Source organism: Urocampus carinirostris, chromosome 2 (genome assembly GCF_059441175.1).
Source record: "Urocampus carinirostris isolate Australia breed hairy pipefish chromosome 2, RoL_Ucar_1.0, whole genome shotgun sequence".
In the NCBI taxonomy this organism is placed as follows: domain Eukaryota; kingdom Metazoa; phylum Chordata; class Actinopteri; order Syngnathiformes; family Syngnathidae; genus Urocampus; species Urocampus carinirostris.
Window position 1 is genome coordinate 48,766,558 of NC_142350.1, and position 20,435 is coordinate 48,786,992.

A 20,435-nucleotide genomic window follows, 5' to 3' on the forward strand; every position below is an offset into this window, starting at 1 on the left:
TAAAAGAAGCAAAATTCACCTGATTTTAACCATATCCGAAGGCAGCCATTTTGAGTGGGTGGCGGCTTCACTGTTGCTCATGCTTCAGTTTATGACCAATCATGACTTGATCATGAGAGGTGAGCTCTGATTGGTCAATAGTTAAGCCATGGGGAAATCGATGTAGTGTTTACTTGACAAGTCTCAAAATGGCTGCCGTCGTGACTCCAGGTAGATAGTTACAGCTGGATTTTGCTTTGTAACTTTTATGATACAAACATAATATTGATAGGTCAAAACGTTCCATTTTGTGTTGTTGGATTAAGAGTTTAAAGCAATACCCACCTGTTTTTGATCATCCCCGAGGCGGCCATTTTGAGAGTGTGTTATTGACCAACTAATTTTCCACCGGTCTGAGACTTTACACTACATCGATCCTGCGTGTGGCACTGGCAATCAAACAATTATTATACATGTGCAAAACCTGAGATCAAGTTACACTTTGCTGAATTTCCTGCAATGCTAAATTCATCTATCCATCTGTACCGCTTATCCTCAGTAGGGTCACGGGTGTGCTTGAGCCAACCACTGCTATCTTCGGCCAATGGGCGTGGGACACCCTGAACTGGTTGCCAGCCAGTCGCAGGACACACGGAGACAGACAACTGACCCGCACATTCACACCTAGGGACAATTTGGACCGGGCAATTAACCTGTTTTTGGAAAGTGGGAGGAAACCGGAGTGTCCGTGGAAACCCACGTAAGCACGGGGGGAACATATAAACGCTGCAAAGGAAGGCTGGTAGCTGGATTTTAGCTGTGCCTCAGATGCGCTAACCACTCACCCGCCATGCCGCAATGCTAAATTATTTTTCACATTTTAATGTATTGACTATTGTCGTATTGAAACGGTTGTACGGCTCACCAACTTTAGTTTTTTTTACAACGACTTTCACATGAGATTTGCCTTTTTTTAAAAAGTATCTTTTGTTCCGTCACCCTAACATTTTTTGTGGATTTATTTAGTCGGTTGCACAATACCGAACTGTTTTTGATCATACTTTTTAGTGGAGGTACAATGTTGGCAACAAGATTAACTTGATATATTTGGAAAATATTTGACTGCAACCCAAAACCAATCAAAGGAACACCAAAAACGGGTCTTTTTCCCCCTCTCTTTTTTTTTCTTTCTCCCCCTACTTTTTTAAAATAATTTTTTCCTCATCATTTTTTAAAACTTATTTTCTTGCCTTTTCTTTTTGTCATGCATTTATTTCCTTTCCTTTTTTTTTCTTCTCCATTTTGTAAATACATTTTACATTTGGGAATTTTTTGGGTCTTTTTTTTTGCTTGATTTTCCCCTTTTTAAAGTCCTAATGTTACATAATAATGGTTATAGAATGGATTAAAACAACAAAAATAAAGTGCCGTTTGGGAACCGATAGAGCCGCTTAATTTAGTGAGCTGAGCCGAAGAAACCTGTTCTCAACTTTGTGCAATTTCTACACTGACTTCAAAATACCCCATTTAAAGCAAACCGCCAAGGGAACCTGTGATGGTTTTACCCACATGCACTGTAATTTTTGCTGGATTTGCAATTTCAAGCCCTGATTTTTATGCGCAGATTTTCTTTTGCACGGAGAAAATCCGGGCAGTGTGCAATTGCACACGCGCACAGTTTAGAGGGAACATTGATCACGGCTCCCTTCAGAAATTAAGTCATCTGTGATTGGTCACAAGTAACTTGAAGTACCGTAGGTATCATTTGACAAGGTCCTAAAATTGCCAATACAGATTTTATTCTGAGGGGGATCCTAACCACATATATAAGACAAAATTCAACAAAACTGCCTTACCCGCTCTCCAAACAAGCACATTTTACAAATCTATAAAATAATTATGCCAGAGCCTGTGTTCCACATCAATATACAGATATACCACTTAAAATTTGTCTCCATCCTGCAGTTATGACTGTTGAGGCTCTTTTCGACCTAAATAGAGGTTTGAAAACAAGGTGCGAGCAAAGTTCTTTTGTAAAAATGTCACCCAAAAACTGCAAAAAATGGTACTAACGTGTTTACATTACATTGCAGACGGCGCTGGGTGAGGAGTCCACACGCTGGATTATAGCTCAGCTCAATTCTACTGCTCACCCAATCAAATTGCTTTGGGTGCTTTGCTAGAGCCTTTGGGTGGCTTTTCATCATTAAGCATAACAGATTGTTTAATAAGCTTTGATATATCAGATTATTGAGCGATTTGAAGCCAGAGCAGGGGCTGTTGGAGTGACACCTTGACCTTCAACTGTAGTTGAGACTGTGCCCTATTTACACTGGACTGAACAATGTAGGTCGTCAGTGTTGTCTTGGCATCGAAGTGCAACAATCTTCTCGCATATAACAATACAGTAATTCATAGTTCAAATTCCATTTTATTTCTGAGCAATTTATGCCATTTTCCCGACCCCTGCTCTGGGATTTGCTATTCTGACCTTAATACCGCCTTTTCTGCAGACGTACCTCCACAGCAAAGATCTCCTTCACGGGAACCTCCGAGCCCGAAGCGTCCTGGTCAGCAAAGCGTACACGGCCAAACTTTGGGGCCTCCATGGGGTCTTCACGCGTAAGGACCAGGGAGCAACTCAGAAGGACGAGCCCAACATGAAGAAGTGGCAGGCGCCAGAGATTTTAGCCAAGAGGACCGTAGGGCCCAGCAGCGACGTGTGAGTATGCAGACAGACATTTGTTATATTCATTCTTGAGCTCACATTTATTTATTTCATTGCAGTTGGTCCTATGGCATCTTACTGTACGAAATGGCAACTCTCGGTAAGTGGAGTCTAACGGCTCACTAGGCAGTTACCTGTTTTTGAAAAGAAAACAAACTGATCTACGGAGGGGTATTGCATATACTTGGCGTTTCCCAGATTTTTTTCCAAGGCCCTTTTCTGGATATTTTGTTTTTAGAATATTGTTTACTGATATTACCCCATTTTAGGAATATTTTCAGTTTATCATTTTTCTGGATATTTTTTTTGTTCTCAAAATTGTCTCTTTGACCCCAAAAATAATCATTAGGGTTAGTGCTATTAGGTAGAATATCCACTATTAACCAAAACTTTGACGCAATTTAGTTAGTGTAGCGGTGTAAGGTTTTCCTCATTATGTGGGGAAAGAAATGTCTACAAGTAAGAAAAAAAAAAAAAGAAAAAAACCTGAAGTGGGTTATTAAAAAAAATTAATTCAATGTCCTAACTCTTAGGAGAAAAACAGAAAATTGATAAATGAATAAAAACGCTCAACAAGAAACGCGTCATACTTCAATTACATTTTTCGCCTTCTTTGCAGGAAAAAGGGACAGATTTGAGAAGAAAAATACACTCCAAAAAAACTAAGACGGTCCAAAAACATTTCTAGTAAAATTTCCCTTTTTCTTAAAAAATGACAAAATTGGAAAAAAAAAAACTCAGCAGTCATAATTTTTGTGAAGGAATAAACATCACATAATTACTTGCATAAGTAGTAGTTCGTGTGCCCTCTTCATCATTCTTATAATAGTAAACTTTGTTTCCATGATTGTTTTTGCTTCTCCCTTTAGCATCACTGCAAGCCTTGGGACCCATAGCAAATGCATACAGTGCAAAAAATAGTTTTGTATCGCTGAAACGCAGTCTTTATGAAGCACACGAAATGGAGAGTGGCATCGTGGGAGGGAGTTCAGGCAAAAGGATAGTAATTTTCACAACGCTATGACGCAAACTAGCATTTCATATGGCGTTGACCAATAGTAGACAGGCATCTTCTAGACATAATTCGTCATTCTGTAAAATTTAAATAGTGCAAAGTTGTTTTTGTTGTCGTCGTGTAGTGGGGAAAAAAAGCTTTAAAGAGGGTCCAGATAAAACATCTTATCCTCCACCATAAAGTAAAAACGTAACGTGGGGAGCCTTATCCCAACCATTGCAAGACTAAAGACCCAAACCCTTTTTGCAGGGGAAGCTCCTTTTGCGGAGATCCCAGTCAACGAACTCCTCCAGTTCCACCAGCGAGGCAAAAGCCTGAAGAGGCCTCCCAACTGCTCCAATGCTCTGTAAGTAAAGAACCACCTGGTCTCAAATTCATAGCATGTGACTTCACACTTGATTCTCTCCTCAGCTACGCCATCATCAAGAACTGCTGCCAGTGGAAAGAAGCGGATCGACCCACGCTGGCCGAGGTGACCCGCAAGCTGGTGTCGGCGGAGAAAAGCGCCTCGGATAAAGTCCTCAAGGGGCTTTCGGCCGTCAACCTGGAGCGCTACCTGCAGGAGGCTGGCTACGGGGAAGCCAACAGCTACACCATCTTTTGATTAGAACAAAAAAAAAAAGATTATTGCCTTTGTACTGGTGCACTTTTCCCAAGACAACTGTTACAGTTTGCACATGAAAGAGAAGAAAAAGAACTTTGTGTATTTGAGATTTTTATTTTCTCTTATTTTTGAAGTTCGGGCAAAAGAAAATACAGATGTAAACGTGGAATGATGTTTTCTCACTGACTTGTTTACCTACTTTTTGTTTTTTAATGTTCCCCAACTTCCGGGGAAAGAACTGAATCAGCGGTGAAAAAAAAGCTTCGGCAGCATTTTTTACTTTGTGGACCTGATTTTCACATCTGGAACTGAACAAAAAATAAAATGTGAATACATCCCTCTCAGTTTTTCTCACTGAGGCGAACCAAGACTCTGCCCCGCTCCAACACACGTTTGGGGTTACGATTGTAACCGCGATTTAAGGCACTGCCTTTTTTTCAAGCCAGTCCTGGAATTTTTCTGACAATTGGTTAGCCACAAACGCTGGATGAAATACATTTGTGAGAGTAGAAAAATGGAAAAAATACAAAACTAAATTTCAAACTGTTATGAATTTCCCTCCTTGTCAGGCAGGACCTTGTAACAGGGAAAAAAAAGAGCACCATTGAATATACGGCGTGAAGGCAACGTAGTGACCTCACTGCCACAAAAACAGAGTTCCCACTATGGAGGTTAGCATACTGGTTTGTTAATGTCGCACTACGATCCAAAAACGTTTTTGGGCGCCTTAAAAGGTCCAGAATGTGAACTGTCAATTCAAAGTGTCGTTTCTACGGTCGGCTGGAAGGCCGTCACTCGCGCAGGCTGTTGATGGATGCGCAGATTTTGAGAGCTGGCCCCAACTTGATGTTCATGGTGGAGATCAGGTGGTCCTCACGGAGGAGAAGCAAGGCCTGCCCGTCGATTTCCTGCGACAGGAAGTGAGCCGCCATATCCTCGCAGCCTGGACGGAATTCACACACAATGCATCGTTTATTTAATGCACAAAAAAGATTGCAGACAACAATGTCAGTTCCCCCTAGTTATTAAACCACAGTTCTTGTATTTTTAAAATACATATTGCTTTTTTCAAAAAAAAGGACTTTTTTCTACCACAACGAGGCACTAAATAATACACACTATCCCTTTCAACTTTCACATTAAGGTGGGGGCTTTAACAATAATCCCACGGTGACAAGTTTGTAACCCCTGGTGTAAAATGTGCTAACCTTTTAAAGTGACCTTGATGTTGTTGCCCTTTTAATTAAGTACAGTACATAGTCAAGGATAAATGTGAGTACATCAGAAACTAATCTCAATAATTTTAAGAGTATTTCAGTAAATTCAAGTGTTTAGGTCATTTATCAGGAATTGAGTGGACGACAATGTTTAGGTGACACACAAGAAGTATTCTTTAGAACTAAGTTTTATGACAGTGTAGAAGGCACAAACAAAAATATGTTTCCAAAGAATATTAGCTATTCCCAAGGACAAAATAAGTTGCCAGTGATCTGAGTGAGCAAAAAACTCACCAGCATTAGGCAGGGTTCTTCAAATTGTCAATACAGTAAACCCTCGCTATAGCGGGGTTTACGTTTTAGTTTCACTACTTCATGGATTTGCATGCATTGTGTTCTGCATTCCGATTGGCTAAAAAGTCTCCCTGCTTATTATTATTTGATGGTGCAGTAGGTATTTCATAATCTGTGCTCTCCCACCTTGAAGCGATGAGATGAACCTGCACACTTCCTCCACGCTCCACTGCGAGGGAGTGGCTGACAGGAAGCCGGCTGTCTCCATAGGGAGGCCCCCCGGGGCCGAGTTGCCATCCGACTGCGGGGCGTTTTCGAGGTCTCCCCTTGAGCCTGAGCGAGAGTGGGAGGATGTTGGAGACAGCGAAGGCGCATCCTCTTCTTCCTCGTCTCCATCGCTAGACGCCTCCTCAGAGCGGCTGGAGTCCGAGCGGGACTGAAAAATATGGACGAGGTGTCGAGGATTTATGACAAAGGTTGCAAAGCTTTGGTTAGGATGATGTTTCCATGAAATTTGAAATTCAACTACAGTCGACCCATGGGATACGGCAACCCCATCTTATGACGATGACACTTAATGGTGTGGAATGGGATGTTTTTTGGGCCACTCCTTACGGCGTTTTCCCCACTATACAAGAACAAATTATATTGAGTGCCATAAAAAACAAATTCCAAACTTTGCGGAGTTCGTGCGTATGTCGAGTTTAGTCTCTAAGACGCCTGTCTGAAATTTGGTCACAGTCATACAAAATGCCGGTCGGCAACTGGTTTGTGACATTGCATCATGAAAAAAGAACAATATGCTATTGGCTGAACAACCTCTTACAATGCCTTTCTCTGTGCTCAGTTCAGTATCCTTTGTGCTTTGTGAAGACTTTGCAAATAAGCGATACAATACTTTAATTTTTGTACTATATTAAGCCACTATAGGCCCCAATGCTTGCAGTGATGCTAAAGGGAGAAGCAAGAGCATGATAACCAACAAAGCAAGCAAGAAATAAAAAGAAGGCACATAAATCACAACCATCACTAAATTATATGGCCGTAATAAAAATATCAGGACTATCATTCAAAATAAAGAGGCAATTAAAGCAAGAAACTCGAAGAGCATGACAATCCTCTCAAGTGGAAGTTTTGAAATTGATTTAATTTTTGATCTGCGGTCGCCCTTTCCTCTCCCCTCTGCATTCCACCATACACATTCCACCGTATTCTCTACTGAACTAGCTCAAGTCACGCCAAACAAAAGATGAAGAAAATCTTATTTTTCCAGCATGTTTGTAGAACATAGTGAAATCAAAGATCAGACTCATGCAAGCACTGGTTACTCCCATCTTCATCTACGCTTGCGAAACATGGACTCTCACAGCAAAACTGGAAAAGAAAATCCAAGCCACGGAGATGCGATGCTACAGGAAACTTCTAGGCATTAGCTATGCAGTGACAAACAAAAAGGTGCGCAACATCATCAGAGGGCAAATAGGATCATACCAAGAGCACATAGAAACTTCAGTGGTATGGACACGTCACAAAATCTTCAGGACTGGCCAAGATAATTCTCCAGGGCACAATACAAGGGGGCAGGAGGAAAGGAAGGCCGTAAAAGAACATCAAAGAATGGACTGGTGCCAAATTTCCTACGACCCAAAGACAGGCCAGGGACCATCAGCTGTGGAGAAAGCCTTCCAGAGTTGTGTGGTAAGTGCTGCTCCAACTACCCAGGTGGTTAAGGGATCCGTAAACTGTGAATCATATGTCCATACTAAAAGTTTGGGGTCACCCAGACAATTTGAAAAGTTACCCCATCTTTTTTTATCAAATGAGTAGCAAAATAAATAGAATGTATAGACAAGACGTTAATAAGGTTAGAAATATTTTTATTAGAGAAAATAACTATCTTTCAAACATTGCTTTCCTCAAAGACTAGAAATTCCCAAGTGACCCTAAATTTTTGAATAATAGTGTATATTACTAATGAGTATGGCTTATCTTCATTCTCCTCATGTTGAGGTTTTTGTGTTTTTCCTTGCCCTCATGTAGGTTTTAGATCAGGGGATGGTTTAACAATAGCCTGTAGTTTGCAATAATATGTGATCTGTGCAGTCCTTTGAGACTCCATATGATTAAGAGCGTCACAAATAAACATGAACTGACTTGACATGTCTTGACTTAAATACTATTTTGTTATTTTAATGTTTTAATTTGAAAAACTGAGTTCGGAGCTAAAATACAATTTCCATACCTCACTATTCTGCAGTTAAACTTTGTGATCCAAACCTCAGAATGGATTAATGTCGTATCCTGGGGGTGTACTGTACAACTTATCGTGAAAAAAGTGCCACAGGAGGCAGAACATCTTCGTCAAGCCAGTTTAAACTATATTCTTCAATTTATCGTTTTGACTTCCTCGTTACCTTTACGTTCAAACGCTGGCCAGAAATTGCATTTCCATTGGCTGTGCTGCGGCGAGGTGGCCCACGACGCCTCACCACGTTCTGGCTTGGGGGAGGAAGCGGCGCCGATGCGTTGTTGCCTTTTCCCCTGCAGCTTACATTGTACCTGTTCAAAGCAAGGAGACTCATTAAACATGCCGACATCTTTCGAAAAGCAAAGAAACTTGGAAAGTTAAATGATGCGACATCATGTAATGATTGCCGAACAAATTAATCCTACTTGTTATATAACAGGTGACGCACCGTGTACTTGCCAAACACGCTTGACACGTCTGTGGTGAGCGCGTCATTTGATCTTTTCACTGTATGATTAAATGATTTTAGCACAGTACACCTATATTCTATTTGCATGACTGATTAGATCTACGTCTGTATAACGTGAGGTTAACACGGTTGGTGAACTTCGCTTATTTACGTAAATGCACGGTTACTTTTAGCTGTCTCCGAAAATGAAAAAAAAATGAGAACTGTGCTGGATAAAGGTACGCTGGCAAGTCTTTGTCTTGCCTAGCCTTTCCCTGACATGAAAAAAAGCCTACATTAGCAATTTTGGTCATTAGAAGGCTTGCACAGAAATGTCAGATCATGTATTAAATCATAATTAATACATCAACAACAATTATTTAAATAAATCATAAACTAGGAACAATAGAAGGGTCACCAATGTAGCCCCCTATGAAACAGCTGAGTAGCCTACTGACTGGTTTTGAAAATAGCTTATCAGTGGTGGGTCATTGTGAGTTGTAGGAAATTCGATTTCATGAGAAATCATTGACATGATTAGTGTCTTTAAATACATGGTCAGTTCTTCCAATTTTTTTGCTTTAATGACAAAGTGAAATTTTCATCGTAGATCTGACCTATTGGATATTTTTAGGCTCTCAAAGCCTTGCAGAGACAAGGCTGTGCAACAGGTAAACAGGAAACAATAAGGCATATTTGCTACATCATGGTCTGTCTTTTTTTAATATACAACCAGGCTACACTTGCTGCTAGTCTAAAGTCCAACACACCAAGTAGCAGCATCTTGCAGGTTTATTAATGTTAATCACTCAGTGCCCTTATACAAGGCATGTCTGTAGTGCTAGACAGAGCGTAATTAAACCCAACCTCCAATTATTACAAACTGTTAGTAACATAACAATAATAATATCATGATTTTTTTGTAGATGTTGCACATCAATCTGGTAGCTCTTTGCGCTAATCAGTTAAGAAAAAAGGTAGCTATTAGGTTCAAAAGGTTCTGTGACCCCGGGAAAAATATGTTTATAATGAAAAGATCTCAAAGTGAAAAAAACAAATTTGTCCGTAAAACTATTATGAAGGTTTTCATTGAACAAGTGGCCCATTTGCTCCTACTTCTCATTCTCAGAGTCAATAATATATTTTTTTTTTAATCCAATAATATTAATCCAATAATATTTTCATATATTTCCATCTAGAACTTCAACTGATACCCTGATTTTTACTCAAATTTTGTAACAGGTCAGTCATAACTTAACTTGTATGCCTGGTGAAGCACTCTTAAAAGTTTGTGTGCATGAAAATACAGCATACCTCTTTGCACAGGTGTTGGTGCAGAACCTCTTTGTTCCTCTAAACTGGCTGGCCGGTGCCAGGCTTGAGCAGTACTCACATTTCAACACTGGAAAAAAAGGGAGTGTAAAAAAATATATATCTTTCTTACTCACTGTATTGAATTTTGGCACTTACAAGGTGGGCCATTCTCTGCTCGGGCGCCAAGTGCAAAGTCACGGTCTTTGAGGAGCCCAGTGACCTTAAAATCAAACCAGAAAATGATTAAGTTAAGTCAAACAGTGGAGAGCCTTCAACATTTATCATTTCATGTTCACTCTGCTAGCCTCTGGGAAGAGGTACTGCAGTGTGCGGTGCAGGACCACCAGGCTCCGCAATAGTCTAGTCCCCCTGGCCATTAGACTGTTAAATGGTCAATCTAACATATAGTTAACTTAAATCTAAACGGCTGCTAATCTGACTTTTGCACTACTGGCAGTTTTTTTTTTTTTTTTTTTTTTTTTTATAGCTTGCCACTCCTTGCACATTGCTCTCTGCACTATTGTAATTACAGCGTTATTGTTACAGTGTTAATGTTACTGTGTACCTGACTTGTTAACCTGACTGCCCATATTGCACATCTGGTTAGCTACTCTTCTTGCACTATCGGCACTATGGTAAAATACTACACGTAGCCAAAATACAATACAACATTATTTATATCTGTACATTCAAGGAAACTGTGGGGGTCAGATGCATCGACATTTCGTTCTGTATACACGTGTACTAGAATGACAATAAAGTAGATCTGAATCTGAATCTGAATTTGATTCTGCAATGAGGATGTTGATGTATGGCAGCAGAAATGATGATATTGTAACCAATATTCTTGCCTAATGATGATGGAAGAGGGTGGGCGGAGTCATTTTAGACCTGAGCGGTCTTTTCTAATTGCACGTACTAAGTTTATATCATGCAACAAAATGGTTTCGGGCATCATTAAGTTCTAGCACAGTGATGTCTTCATTGACTGAGATATGATTTGGGTGTAATGTCAACTCAATAAAACAAATATGGTCATTACGAGTGGGCGAGTGCTACCTTTTTAATTTGCTACCTTACTAACAAAGGAAAAGACGATAAAAATCTTACTGGGAACGGCTCAGCTCCTTCCTGGATGACAAAACCCTCGATGAGGTGCGTTAGAACTTGCGGTTTGACCACTGCTTGGGGAAGCGGTGCCCGTTCTTTGTCACTGTGCCCCACCCTTGACAGTGGCAGAGGCAGTGAGGAGGTGGGCGGCACTGAGAAGGATACTGCTGGGACAGGGGCTGCAGAGGATGAAGAGAAATGATTATAATAGGGGTGGGCTACATGAGAATTTCCCTATACCACTAATGACTGGGTAATATTCATGTTGCACTATTATACAAATTGTACATTTAAGAGGTAGAGACTTGTCTTGTCAGTGTTGTGTGAATCAGGGAATGAGAATGTTATATTTTATGGCTTGTGCAACAATGTAATGAGTAGCTCTTAAGAAGCAAATAATTTTCATTAGATCTTCTTTGTAATGAACTAATTTCAGTAGATAAAAGAAATAACCTGAACCTTGATTGGAGTATTTTAGACTATCATTTAACCAACAGTTGTCGATGCATTGTTTAGTGCGCCCGAAAACGAGTGCTAAAAGTTCAAAGAAGAATACAAACTATGGAGACACAGATTGACTAATGCAAAATATTTTTCTTCTAGATTTCCGCCCAGCGTTTCTCGAGGTTTTTTGGTACCCAAATCAGGTAAATGGCGTCAATTATGTCAACTCCCACTAGGTTAGTCTCATGCATGAAAAATGATTGACCTAGAAGTATGTTAAAATGTTTCATTTCTAATGTACTTTTGCTTAGATTGTCAATCTATATTGTTTAGTTTTTTTTTTTTTAAATAGTTTTTATAACTAAGCCATAAATAATAAAGACTGTCCCCCTATGGGACAATGGATTTATCCATTGAGTTAATACATCAGCCCATATCAAACATCGTCTAAATAATAATCCCTTAACACAACCCATTAGCTATGGCAACAATTAGAGAAGTAACTGAGGATAATTCTGTGTGCTGTCACTCATCAATCTTCCCGCTTTTTTACGATAACAATTCTGTTTCAGTCCGGCCCTCGTGTAAGCACTTGAGAATTTTGTCGATGCCAGAGTTAAAGTACAAGCAAATTGAATTATTATTATGCAGTTACAATAAATGTATGTTGTTACCAGGTTTCAATTATTAGAAGTAGGGTTAAAATAGGCTCAGTCAACCACTTAAACATCATGCCAGTTAGAAATCAAATTTCCTATCACCCATCACGGGTAAACCATTTTCAGAAACAGCCCGTTGGCTACTCTTGTGTGCAGTACACCTGACTCTTTCGTTGACGCCGACGTTAAAGCAGGTGCGGTTTCTTTCATCAAAGTCGATTCAGAAGATCCTCCAGTCATCTCACAGGGTGCGTCACAGTCAGACTTCCTCTTGAGAGAGCCACTGCCAGGCTTATTCTAAGAGAACATGTCTATTTAATGCTGATTCTCAACTCTGCTGCCATAAGTAATAAATACCAAGCTCACCACGGTTGTAGAAGCATTGTGCGAGGCGTTATTCATGTTTTCCTGGGCTGTTACGTTCCGCACCTGGGCCAGGGCCACGGCTTGGATGCTCCCGGCCATGCACTGCCTGGCCCCCACCAGCTGTACAGGAATATGGGGAGGATTGTGGGCCGCATGGTTGCTGCTCACCGGTGCTGGGAGAATGGGCAGAGGCTGACGGGGGGACACCTGTAAGGGTAAGCGGTGCCCATGCACCGTCTTGGGCTGGATAGGCACAGGACCTTTGTCGGCGGCAGCGCCAGTTTGCTGCAGGGGCTGCACGACGAGTGTCTGAGTGTTAACGTTAGCTTTGGGGGCCACCGAGCTGATGGAGTAGCCCTGGGTGGAGGTAGGCACGTTGGAGGTGGGCACCAAGATGACAGGCGCAGCCGAAGAAGAAAGGAGGAGCTGGGAAAGGGGGAGCGTCGTGGAGGAAGAGGCGGAGGGTGCCACTGAAGCCGCGGGAGGGGGAGGGACCATGGAGGACTGGTTGGAACCTTTGACGCCTATCGGGTTGCCTGACGATTTGGCCGTTTGCTGCTGGGGTTGAACTTGCTGCTGGTGGTTGAGAGAAAAGGCGCCGAGCTCTTTTCTTTCAGGCAGCTCAGACTTGATGGCAACTGCCCTGGGAGTGGACACGCAGTGTAAGGCCAGATTCTGCACCTGCAGAGATTAAATGAATAATATTTAGGGTTTTTTTGATTACATGATGTTTTATTTACAACAGGGTGGCAAAGAACGAATTTTCTTCCTACTCAACTTTTCCATCAATTTATCAAATAGTCGGATAAAATAAGATCCGTTTACAGTGAACCCTTCCTATAATGCGGTTCACTTTTCACTGTCTAGACACTTTACTAATTTTCACATTGCATCTTTTGCATTCTGATTGGCTAAACTAGAAGCTGGCAACCCTAAATGTTAAATAGCCATATCTGATCAGAAATAAAAACAAAAATATATGTTTAGAGTCACAAAAAAATAAACATTTTGTATAAGCCTCTCATACTCTCAGGTTTCAGCCCAGATTGAAGATTACCGTATTTTCCGCACTATAAGGCGCACCTAAAAGTCTTATTTTTTTTCAAAAGCTGACCATGCGCCTTATAACACAGTGCGCCTTATATATGGCTCAATATTAAATTCGCAAGGTCTCGCAACTACGAGAAACAGCCGCCGACTCCATTTTTCGCGCTGTGCATACTGGGAAATATTAAACGATTGGTAGTTGCCGGGGCTCGTGTTGTATTTGTTTACTAAGTGGCAAAATGGCTACCCCATTAAACTGCTTAATTCATATTCAACAAATACAGTATTTGTCTGAATCCAGGGTTATGACTGGTGAAGATGTAAAGCACAATTTACCTTAAACAAACGCAGAATTATTCAGAATGTCACGTTTGCGAGAGAGAGAGAGAGAGAGCGAGATTCTCTTTCATACGTGCATTTGTATAAGAAAATGGCTCCTGTTAAGAGACACGCGTACAACGCCGAGTTTAAACTCAAAGCGATCAGTCACGCAGCACAACACGGCAATAGAGCGGCAGCGAGAGAGTTAAACTTAAATGAATCGATGGTACGGAAGTGGAGAAAGGATGAAGATAAGCTCCGCCAAGTAAGGAAAACTCAACAAAGTTTCCGTGGCAATAAAGCAAGATGGCCAGAGTTAGAGGAGACACTTGAACAGTGGGTTGTTCAACAAAGAGCGGCAAGCAGAAGTGTCAGTACGATAACTATACGTATGAAGGCAACAGCGCTGGCACAAAAACACCGGACGTGTTGGATGGCCCATTCACTGAGATATGGTCAATTCGAACACAGCAGAAGAAGAATTCGAGGGATTCGTCGATGAGGAGCTTATAGAGTGATCTTTGCTTTTCTTTTGTGTGTTTACGTTTTACATTTTACAGTTATTATGTTATTGCTTTGCACTCGTTGTTTTTGCACATTACGAGTGTCACTTTATTGCGATTGCACTAACGTTTCATTTAAAATAACAGTATCAGACGTTTTTTTCTTTGCGTGTTGACTAAATGGACAAAAAATAAAATGTTATGTCGATGTTGTTCAAAGATGTTAAAGATGTGTCACGAAAATGCTTTACCTCAGAGAAAATAATAAAACGGCTGTTTATTTATTTTGGGAGTGAATGGAGTTGTGGAAAGCTTGTTTGTTAATAAAGTTTGACCTTTTTGAATGCTTTGTTGACATTCCCTTGAGCGTGGCAACATCTAGAGGTTGCATAAAGTAACTACATTCTCTACTGTAGTCAAGTCGTCACATTTATTTACCGTAAATAGCCCTTAATCCCAAAAATGTCTCGAAGGACTGCACAGGATTACAATTACAAAATTGCACAATTACCTGATCTTAAACCAGCATGCACTTATAGCGCCTTATAATGGGGTGCGTCTTATGTATGGCATAAGTTTTAAAATATATCATTCATTGAAGGTGCGCCTTATAACATGGTGCGCCATATAGTGCGGAAAATACGGTAATTGTTTTTGACAGTACAGTAGTTATTTGTCAAATAAAATGTTTATATAGTACTTTTATTTGTTAAAAAAATGCATAACCCTGTAAAAAGTGTTTGTTTTATTTCAGTGTGTAATGGAGTGTTGGATTGTACAATAGTTGTGAATTAAAGTTTCTACATAAAGAACATCACCCATCACGGCTTCTCAAGTTAAAACAAAACATTTTTACTGAGACCCCCTAAAATCACCTTAGCATTGCTCATAATTCATAAAAAAAACACAAAAAAATAACAAAAACTATAAAAATGTGTCTAAATATGCAAAAAATAACATTATGTAGTTTAAGTTTGATGATCTTCTAACCTGATCACTGTCGGACTGAGTGCTGGCTGAGGTAGGCGCTTCGGTTTGCTGCTGCTGCTGGTGTTGATGTTGTTGTTGCTGGGTTTGGGCCACAGTAGCAACAGTAGCTGTAGCTGTGCCGCCTGGCATGAAAATGAGCTGAGAGCCCAGAGGTGCCCTGAGAGAACGGTTCACCTAAAGAACAAATAAATGTTGAAAGACCTTAGACCAGGGTCACAAAAGTTTTTGATGGTTTGTGGGCTATTCAGGTCTTCTTAGGGAGCTAAGTGATGCTTGTGGGCACCGCATTATTGAGGGTCAATAAAACATATCCATCAAATTCACCCTAAGATACATCTGCCCCTGTCCTGGCGAGTTTCCCCCCAACAAAACTGGCTGGTTGATGGCGGTAGTTGTTGCAGAGGTAGCTGTTCCGTGGGGACGAGGGTTGACAGCCGTTCCACTCGCTGACGTAGTGCTGTAATTCACCTGGGAGGAAATTAAATCTTAGTTTGCTGCATTTCACACCCCAGGAAAACAACGCTAATGATAAAACGTACAGTGGTGGTAGCCTGCGAGATGCTGCTACTCGGTGTGTTGGACTGGCGACTAGCAGCGAGTGTAGCCTGGTTGTATAAAAAAAAAAAAAAAAAAAGTCGGATCATGATATAAAAAATGACTAGCAAATATGCACTATTGTCTCTTGCTTACCTGTTGCACAGCCGCCAGATTATGCAGCTGAGCGTTGTTGATTTGCTGCTGCAGCATGAGTTGCTGAAAGTATTGTGCTGCATTGGGCTGTCTCTGCAAGGCTTGGAGAGCCTAAAAATATCCGATAAATCAGAGCTATGATGAAAATTTGACTTAGCAGCTCATGCCCTCACCTGCACCGCCTGCCGTTCATATAGAGACATGTGGGCTATCTGTGGTGCACGAGAGGTTCTGCTGGTTGGAGTGTTGCCATTGATGGTGGTAGTAGTGCTGGTGCTGCTGGTGGTGGTGGTGTTTTGGTCCTCACTTGCATCCATTTTAGCTGCTGAGAACAGTTCGTAGTGGACAGAGATGAAGCATCCCGTCAGGCAATACATGCAATTTGCTTGGTGGCCCATTGCTAGCAGGGGCTCTCAGAGGGACAACATATTTCCTACAAAATGCATATGGTTTGTTTTCTGTCGTGCACCAATTTGCCAGAGCGCCCGATCCCTCGATTTTTGCAGCCCCAAGAGATCCTTGGTGGTGAAGCGCAATAAAGAAATCCCACAAAAACATGTTTTGAACGGTGATATGAGGAAGATTTGAGGTGCCAAAACTATCAGGATATAGCATCACCATCTTATATTGTTTTCATTCTAGGATGCTGAATAAGATGTATTTCGGGCCCCTCCTTATAGCATTTCTCCGCATGTAGGACATCAACAGATAATTATTTTGCATGCCAAAACACTTCCAACACTGCTGTGTTTGCCCATATGATGACTTGAGTGTTGACGATTTATGTCTTCCAATGGTCAACGTCTGTTGTTAGTTAACGTTGTGGGCAGAAACCTATGGCTCGCGAGCCACTTATTGGTCTTCTCATAGGAACATATGGCTCAAAGATAAAATCACAACTACGCAAATTTAATCTACAGCATTTCAATACTGATAAGCGCTAGGGTGAGACTAATGCTCACATGCTCGTTGTCGCGCCAGGAGAACGGGCGATTCGGTCCAGTATTCGTTCCTCTACAGTCAAAGTGTCAAACTAACAGACCCCGTTTTGGCTGTACGATGTTAAGGAATCTTTTATTTGGAATATCGTTAAACATGATGAAAACCTAAAGAAGAAAAATTCAACACTCAGAAGTGCCAGCCAAGACACAGAGCTATTTGATTGGGTGAACGGTAGGGGTGGATACAATGCACTTCTTCAGTCCAGCTCTCTCTGCACCTACTGTAAATACGTAAGTATCCTCATTCAGAGGAATTTCTGACCTTTTAACATAAAAATGAAGGTAAAAATGAGCTTCAACGATCTTAAGTAATTGAGTGAGGGAGATAAGCGTTATATTTGTTGATATGAAAACCATGCTTCGGCATTATTCTTCTTTCATACATTTTATCAAATCATCTAACATTCAACAGTGCGATAAGATGCGCTGAAAATTTTGATTTTGTCAAGAGAGCGGGTTAGGCGGTTTCGCTGAAATTTGTCTAAAAATATATTGTATGGCTCGCTCTCTCAAAAAATGTTATTATGGCTCTATGGCATCATGAAAATACAGATATGCCATGTAATGAACTACCCCCTACAATGCCTCTCTCTCTCTTGAAGAAATACGAATCGCAACCCCTTGCTCGACGATAAGTACTATAGAAAAAAATGGAGCCAAAAACAATAAGCAAAGTTCCAAGGGCATGACAATCCTCGCTAAAGTTTTAAAAGCAGTTTCATCAGTAATCCACAAATGTTGAATTCCCCCCTCTCTCTGCAATCACTGCTACTCCACTTGATGAGCTCAAGTTCCGCCACACCAAACAGAAATAAAATGTCAATTTTTCTTAGCATCTATATTCATTTATGTCATTTGATCACACCTGTGTATGTTACCGGTTGTTCGGAGTGCTATCACTAATTACCATAGGTTTCTATCCCCAACTATGATGCAATTTTACTTTGCGAACTCCACATCAGAACGGATTAATGTCCCAGGGGTGTGCTGTGATGCAATTGTTATGTTGGTTAAGGACAAAAATTGTATGTTGTTAAATCAGGGTTCCTACAGCTAAAGGCAAGTTAAATTCAAGACTTTTTAATGACTTTTGAAATCAAATTTAAGACCAAGTCGACAAAAAAAAAAAACCCACAGTTGAAACGAAACAAAAAAAACACACAAATATGTCTTGAACAAAATACAATGCCTTGTACACAACCTGGCACAGCATTGGGCCATGGCGAAATATGTTCGTCAACAGACACTTCTCATTAAAGGGCCCCTTTCCTATGGTCCCAAGCAAAGGTCTCTGTCCGAAGTTGCTATGTGTATTGTGGGTAAAACCAAGACATGAGTCTGTTCTGAAAGGCCCTACTATTGTGGTCAGGCCATGTTGCCACCAAAGTTAATCGGCGAATGATTAAAAAAAAAGACACATCTTTTTAGTTTCAACAAATAGAAACCTTATTAGCATATTCACATTTTTAAGACTTTCCAAAATTGGATTTGAGACATTAATGTCAATTAAAGCCTTATTTTTTGAATAATGAATCCAATTCCTTTTAAGACGTTTCCAGGATCAGCGGGAACCCTGCAATTCTCCCAAAAAACATGCACAGAAGTATCGGTTTTATTAGACAAGGTCCCCTTTTCGGGTGCTGATGCTGCAATGAACGCCATCAACTTACTTGTTCCTGACGGATGCATCTCACAGACGACTCCTCATAACAATTGAGCAAACTGCATAGAAGTCTGAACGATCGCCTTTTACAGATGAACCCCAACCACACGTTCGATTTCACCTTTGAACCTAAAGCGACGTGGGGTGAAATATTTAGGTAGTTTCAAAAGGCTACAAGGCGAACGATAATTTTGGCTAGGTGCGACTGTGAGCAAATGCAAATACAAGCAGCGCTATGTTTTAACACAAAAATAAATATAAGTTAGTTCATACGTTAAGAATCGTAGTGAAGGTTTTTCAGACAAATAATTAGCTCGCGGCTAGCTTGTGATGCTACCTGCGAGAAATCATGCATGGAGTCACAAAATGACATGCTTGTGTCTTTACCTTGTTTCTTGGTTAATAAGTTAGTTTGACTCCCCTTTGGAAGAAATTAAAACCCCTTTGTTGAGGTTTTGAACGTAAACGCCGAAAGCCTTTTTTTTTGGCTTTTTGGCTCTAAAAAGAAAATCCGCCCCCCCTCGGATCGATTTTTTTTCTTGTTCTTCTTCACTTGATTTCTTTTAGGATTAGAGACACAACGTTGCCATCTAGTGGAAATTGTCGACATGCGACAAGGTTACGAACGAGTATACGATGTGGACTCAAGTTACGAACAAAGATGTATTTTAGGGGTTTCACTCAGCAATATTCAAAAGATTAATAAAACACACAATTGATGCAAAAAAACACTCATTCCATAAAACAGTTTTTCCCCCAGGAATCTTGACCACGCAGAATAATAGAGTCTGGATCTAAATTACGAACAAGATCCACAGTGTTTTGGGTTTTATTTTTGACAATACCGAAAACGTTAAAATCATATAAACAATACCACGATTTCATAAAAACATTAGGATTTCCTCCAAATATTTGTCAGACTGGATTTTCAGTTGTGTACAATAGAGGGGGGAAAAAACTATTGCCACAGAACACGAGTCAAACTCATGGCCCCCATCATTTTATGTGGCTCCGGCAATGCAGAGACGAGCACAAGAGAAAAATAAGCTGCATCGCGATGACTTGCAGTTTTAAATATGTCCAATGGATGTCCCCAATGCCGGGCGCCACTCGCAAACAAACACTGTAGCTGCATTCGCAGTCTACCATTTATCAACCAGGAAATATTCAGGACACCTATCACAATGTTACTTTTTTAAAATAAACGTATTGGACGTGCCTTTCAAGGGAACACGAAAAATACCTAGGTGTCTTTGAAAAGTTTAAATAGTTAGTTAGGAAAACAGTGAAGTTCTCACATTCGGGTTAACATTTTAATAAAAAAAATATATACATTTTGAAAAAAGACTTTTAAATCATTTAAATTAGTCTTTTCATACTATATCTGTCACTTACCAGTCTGCATGAGTTTCCCCGAGTTATATAAACTGTAATGGAAATTAATTTAATTGTTGTTGGGTTCCCCCCCCCCCCCCCCCCCCCCCCCACAAATGCACAGTGGATAAACAATACAAGAGATTAAATCTTTAAAGTTGAAAAAAACCCTCAGTAATAATTTTAGAATCAAATCTTATCCGTCAGAATTTATTAATTGTATTTGTGAGCCTCCGAAAAAAACCTGTAGACCTGCAGCAAAGGCCCCTTTTATGCCATTAATTTACCACTCAGGCCACGATGTGGCCTCCAAGCTCATATGAGTTTTACACCCCTGCGGAAAATATTATATACACTTCCGTTTATTGTTATAAAACGGAGTTAAAAACATACTGTTTAGATCCGAATTACGAACAAAGA

General features: G+C 40.5%; 3 protein-coding genes across 3 annotated transcripts in view; 1 reads left to right on the plus strand and 2 right to left on the minus strand.

Annotated features, from left to right (window-relative positions):
* Positions 1-66, minus strand: part of casp2 (caspase 2, apoptosis-related cysteine peptidase) — a 61,085-nt gene extending 61,019 nt beyond the window's left edge. The window contains exon 1 of the mRNA XM_088326887.1: positions 20-66. The gene's annotated coding sequence lies outside the window, so the exon portion shown is untranslated. The remainder of the gene's footprint in view (positions 1-19) is intronic.
* The window catches only part of styk1b (STY kinase 1b), a 16,777-nt gene extending 12,111 nt beyond the window's left edge, over positions 1-4,666 (plus strand). The window contains exons 7-10 of the mRNA XM_088326890.1: positions 2,493-2,701; positions 2,767-2,807; positions 3,972-4,068; positions 4,134-4,666. Of these exons, the coding sequence (XP_088183016.1) occupies positions 2,493-2,701; positions 2,767-2,807; positions 3,972-4,068; positions 4,134-4,326 (540 nt within the window). The 3' untranslated portion in view covers positions 4,327-4,666. The remainder of the gene's footprint in view (positions 1-2,492; positions 2,702-2,766; positions 2,808-3,971; positions 4,069-4,133) is intronic.
* phc1 (polyhomeotic homolog 1) lies at positions 4,418-19,173 on the minus strand. Its single transcript, XM_088326879.1, has 15 exons — positions 19,029-19,173; positions 18,649-18,770; positions 16,151-16,302; positions 15,978-16,088; positions 15,827-15,892; positions 15,612-15,755; positions 15,288-15,461; positions 12,427-13,107; positions 12,222-12,357; positions 10,958-11,136; positions 10,004-10,067; positions 9,848-9,935; positions 8,252-8,396; positions 6,024-6,273; positions 4,418-5,269 (listed from the first exon to the last, which is right to left on the minus strand). Exons 2-15 carry the CDS (start codon positions 18,665-18,667, stop codon positions 5,118-5,120), a joined length of 2,361 nt encoding a protein of 786 aa, XP_088183005.1. The 5' UTR covers positions 18,668-18,770; positions 19,029-19,173; the 3' UTR covers positions 4,418-5,117.
* Between the last annotated feature and the right edge of the window lie 1,262 nt (positions 19,174-20,435).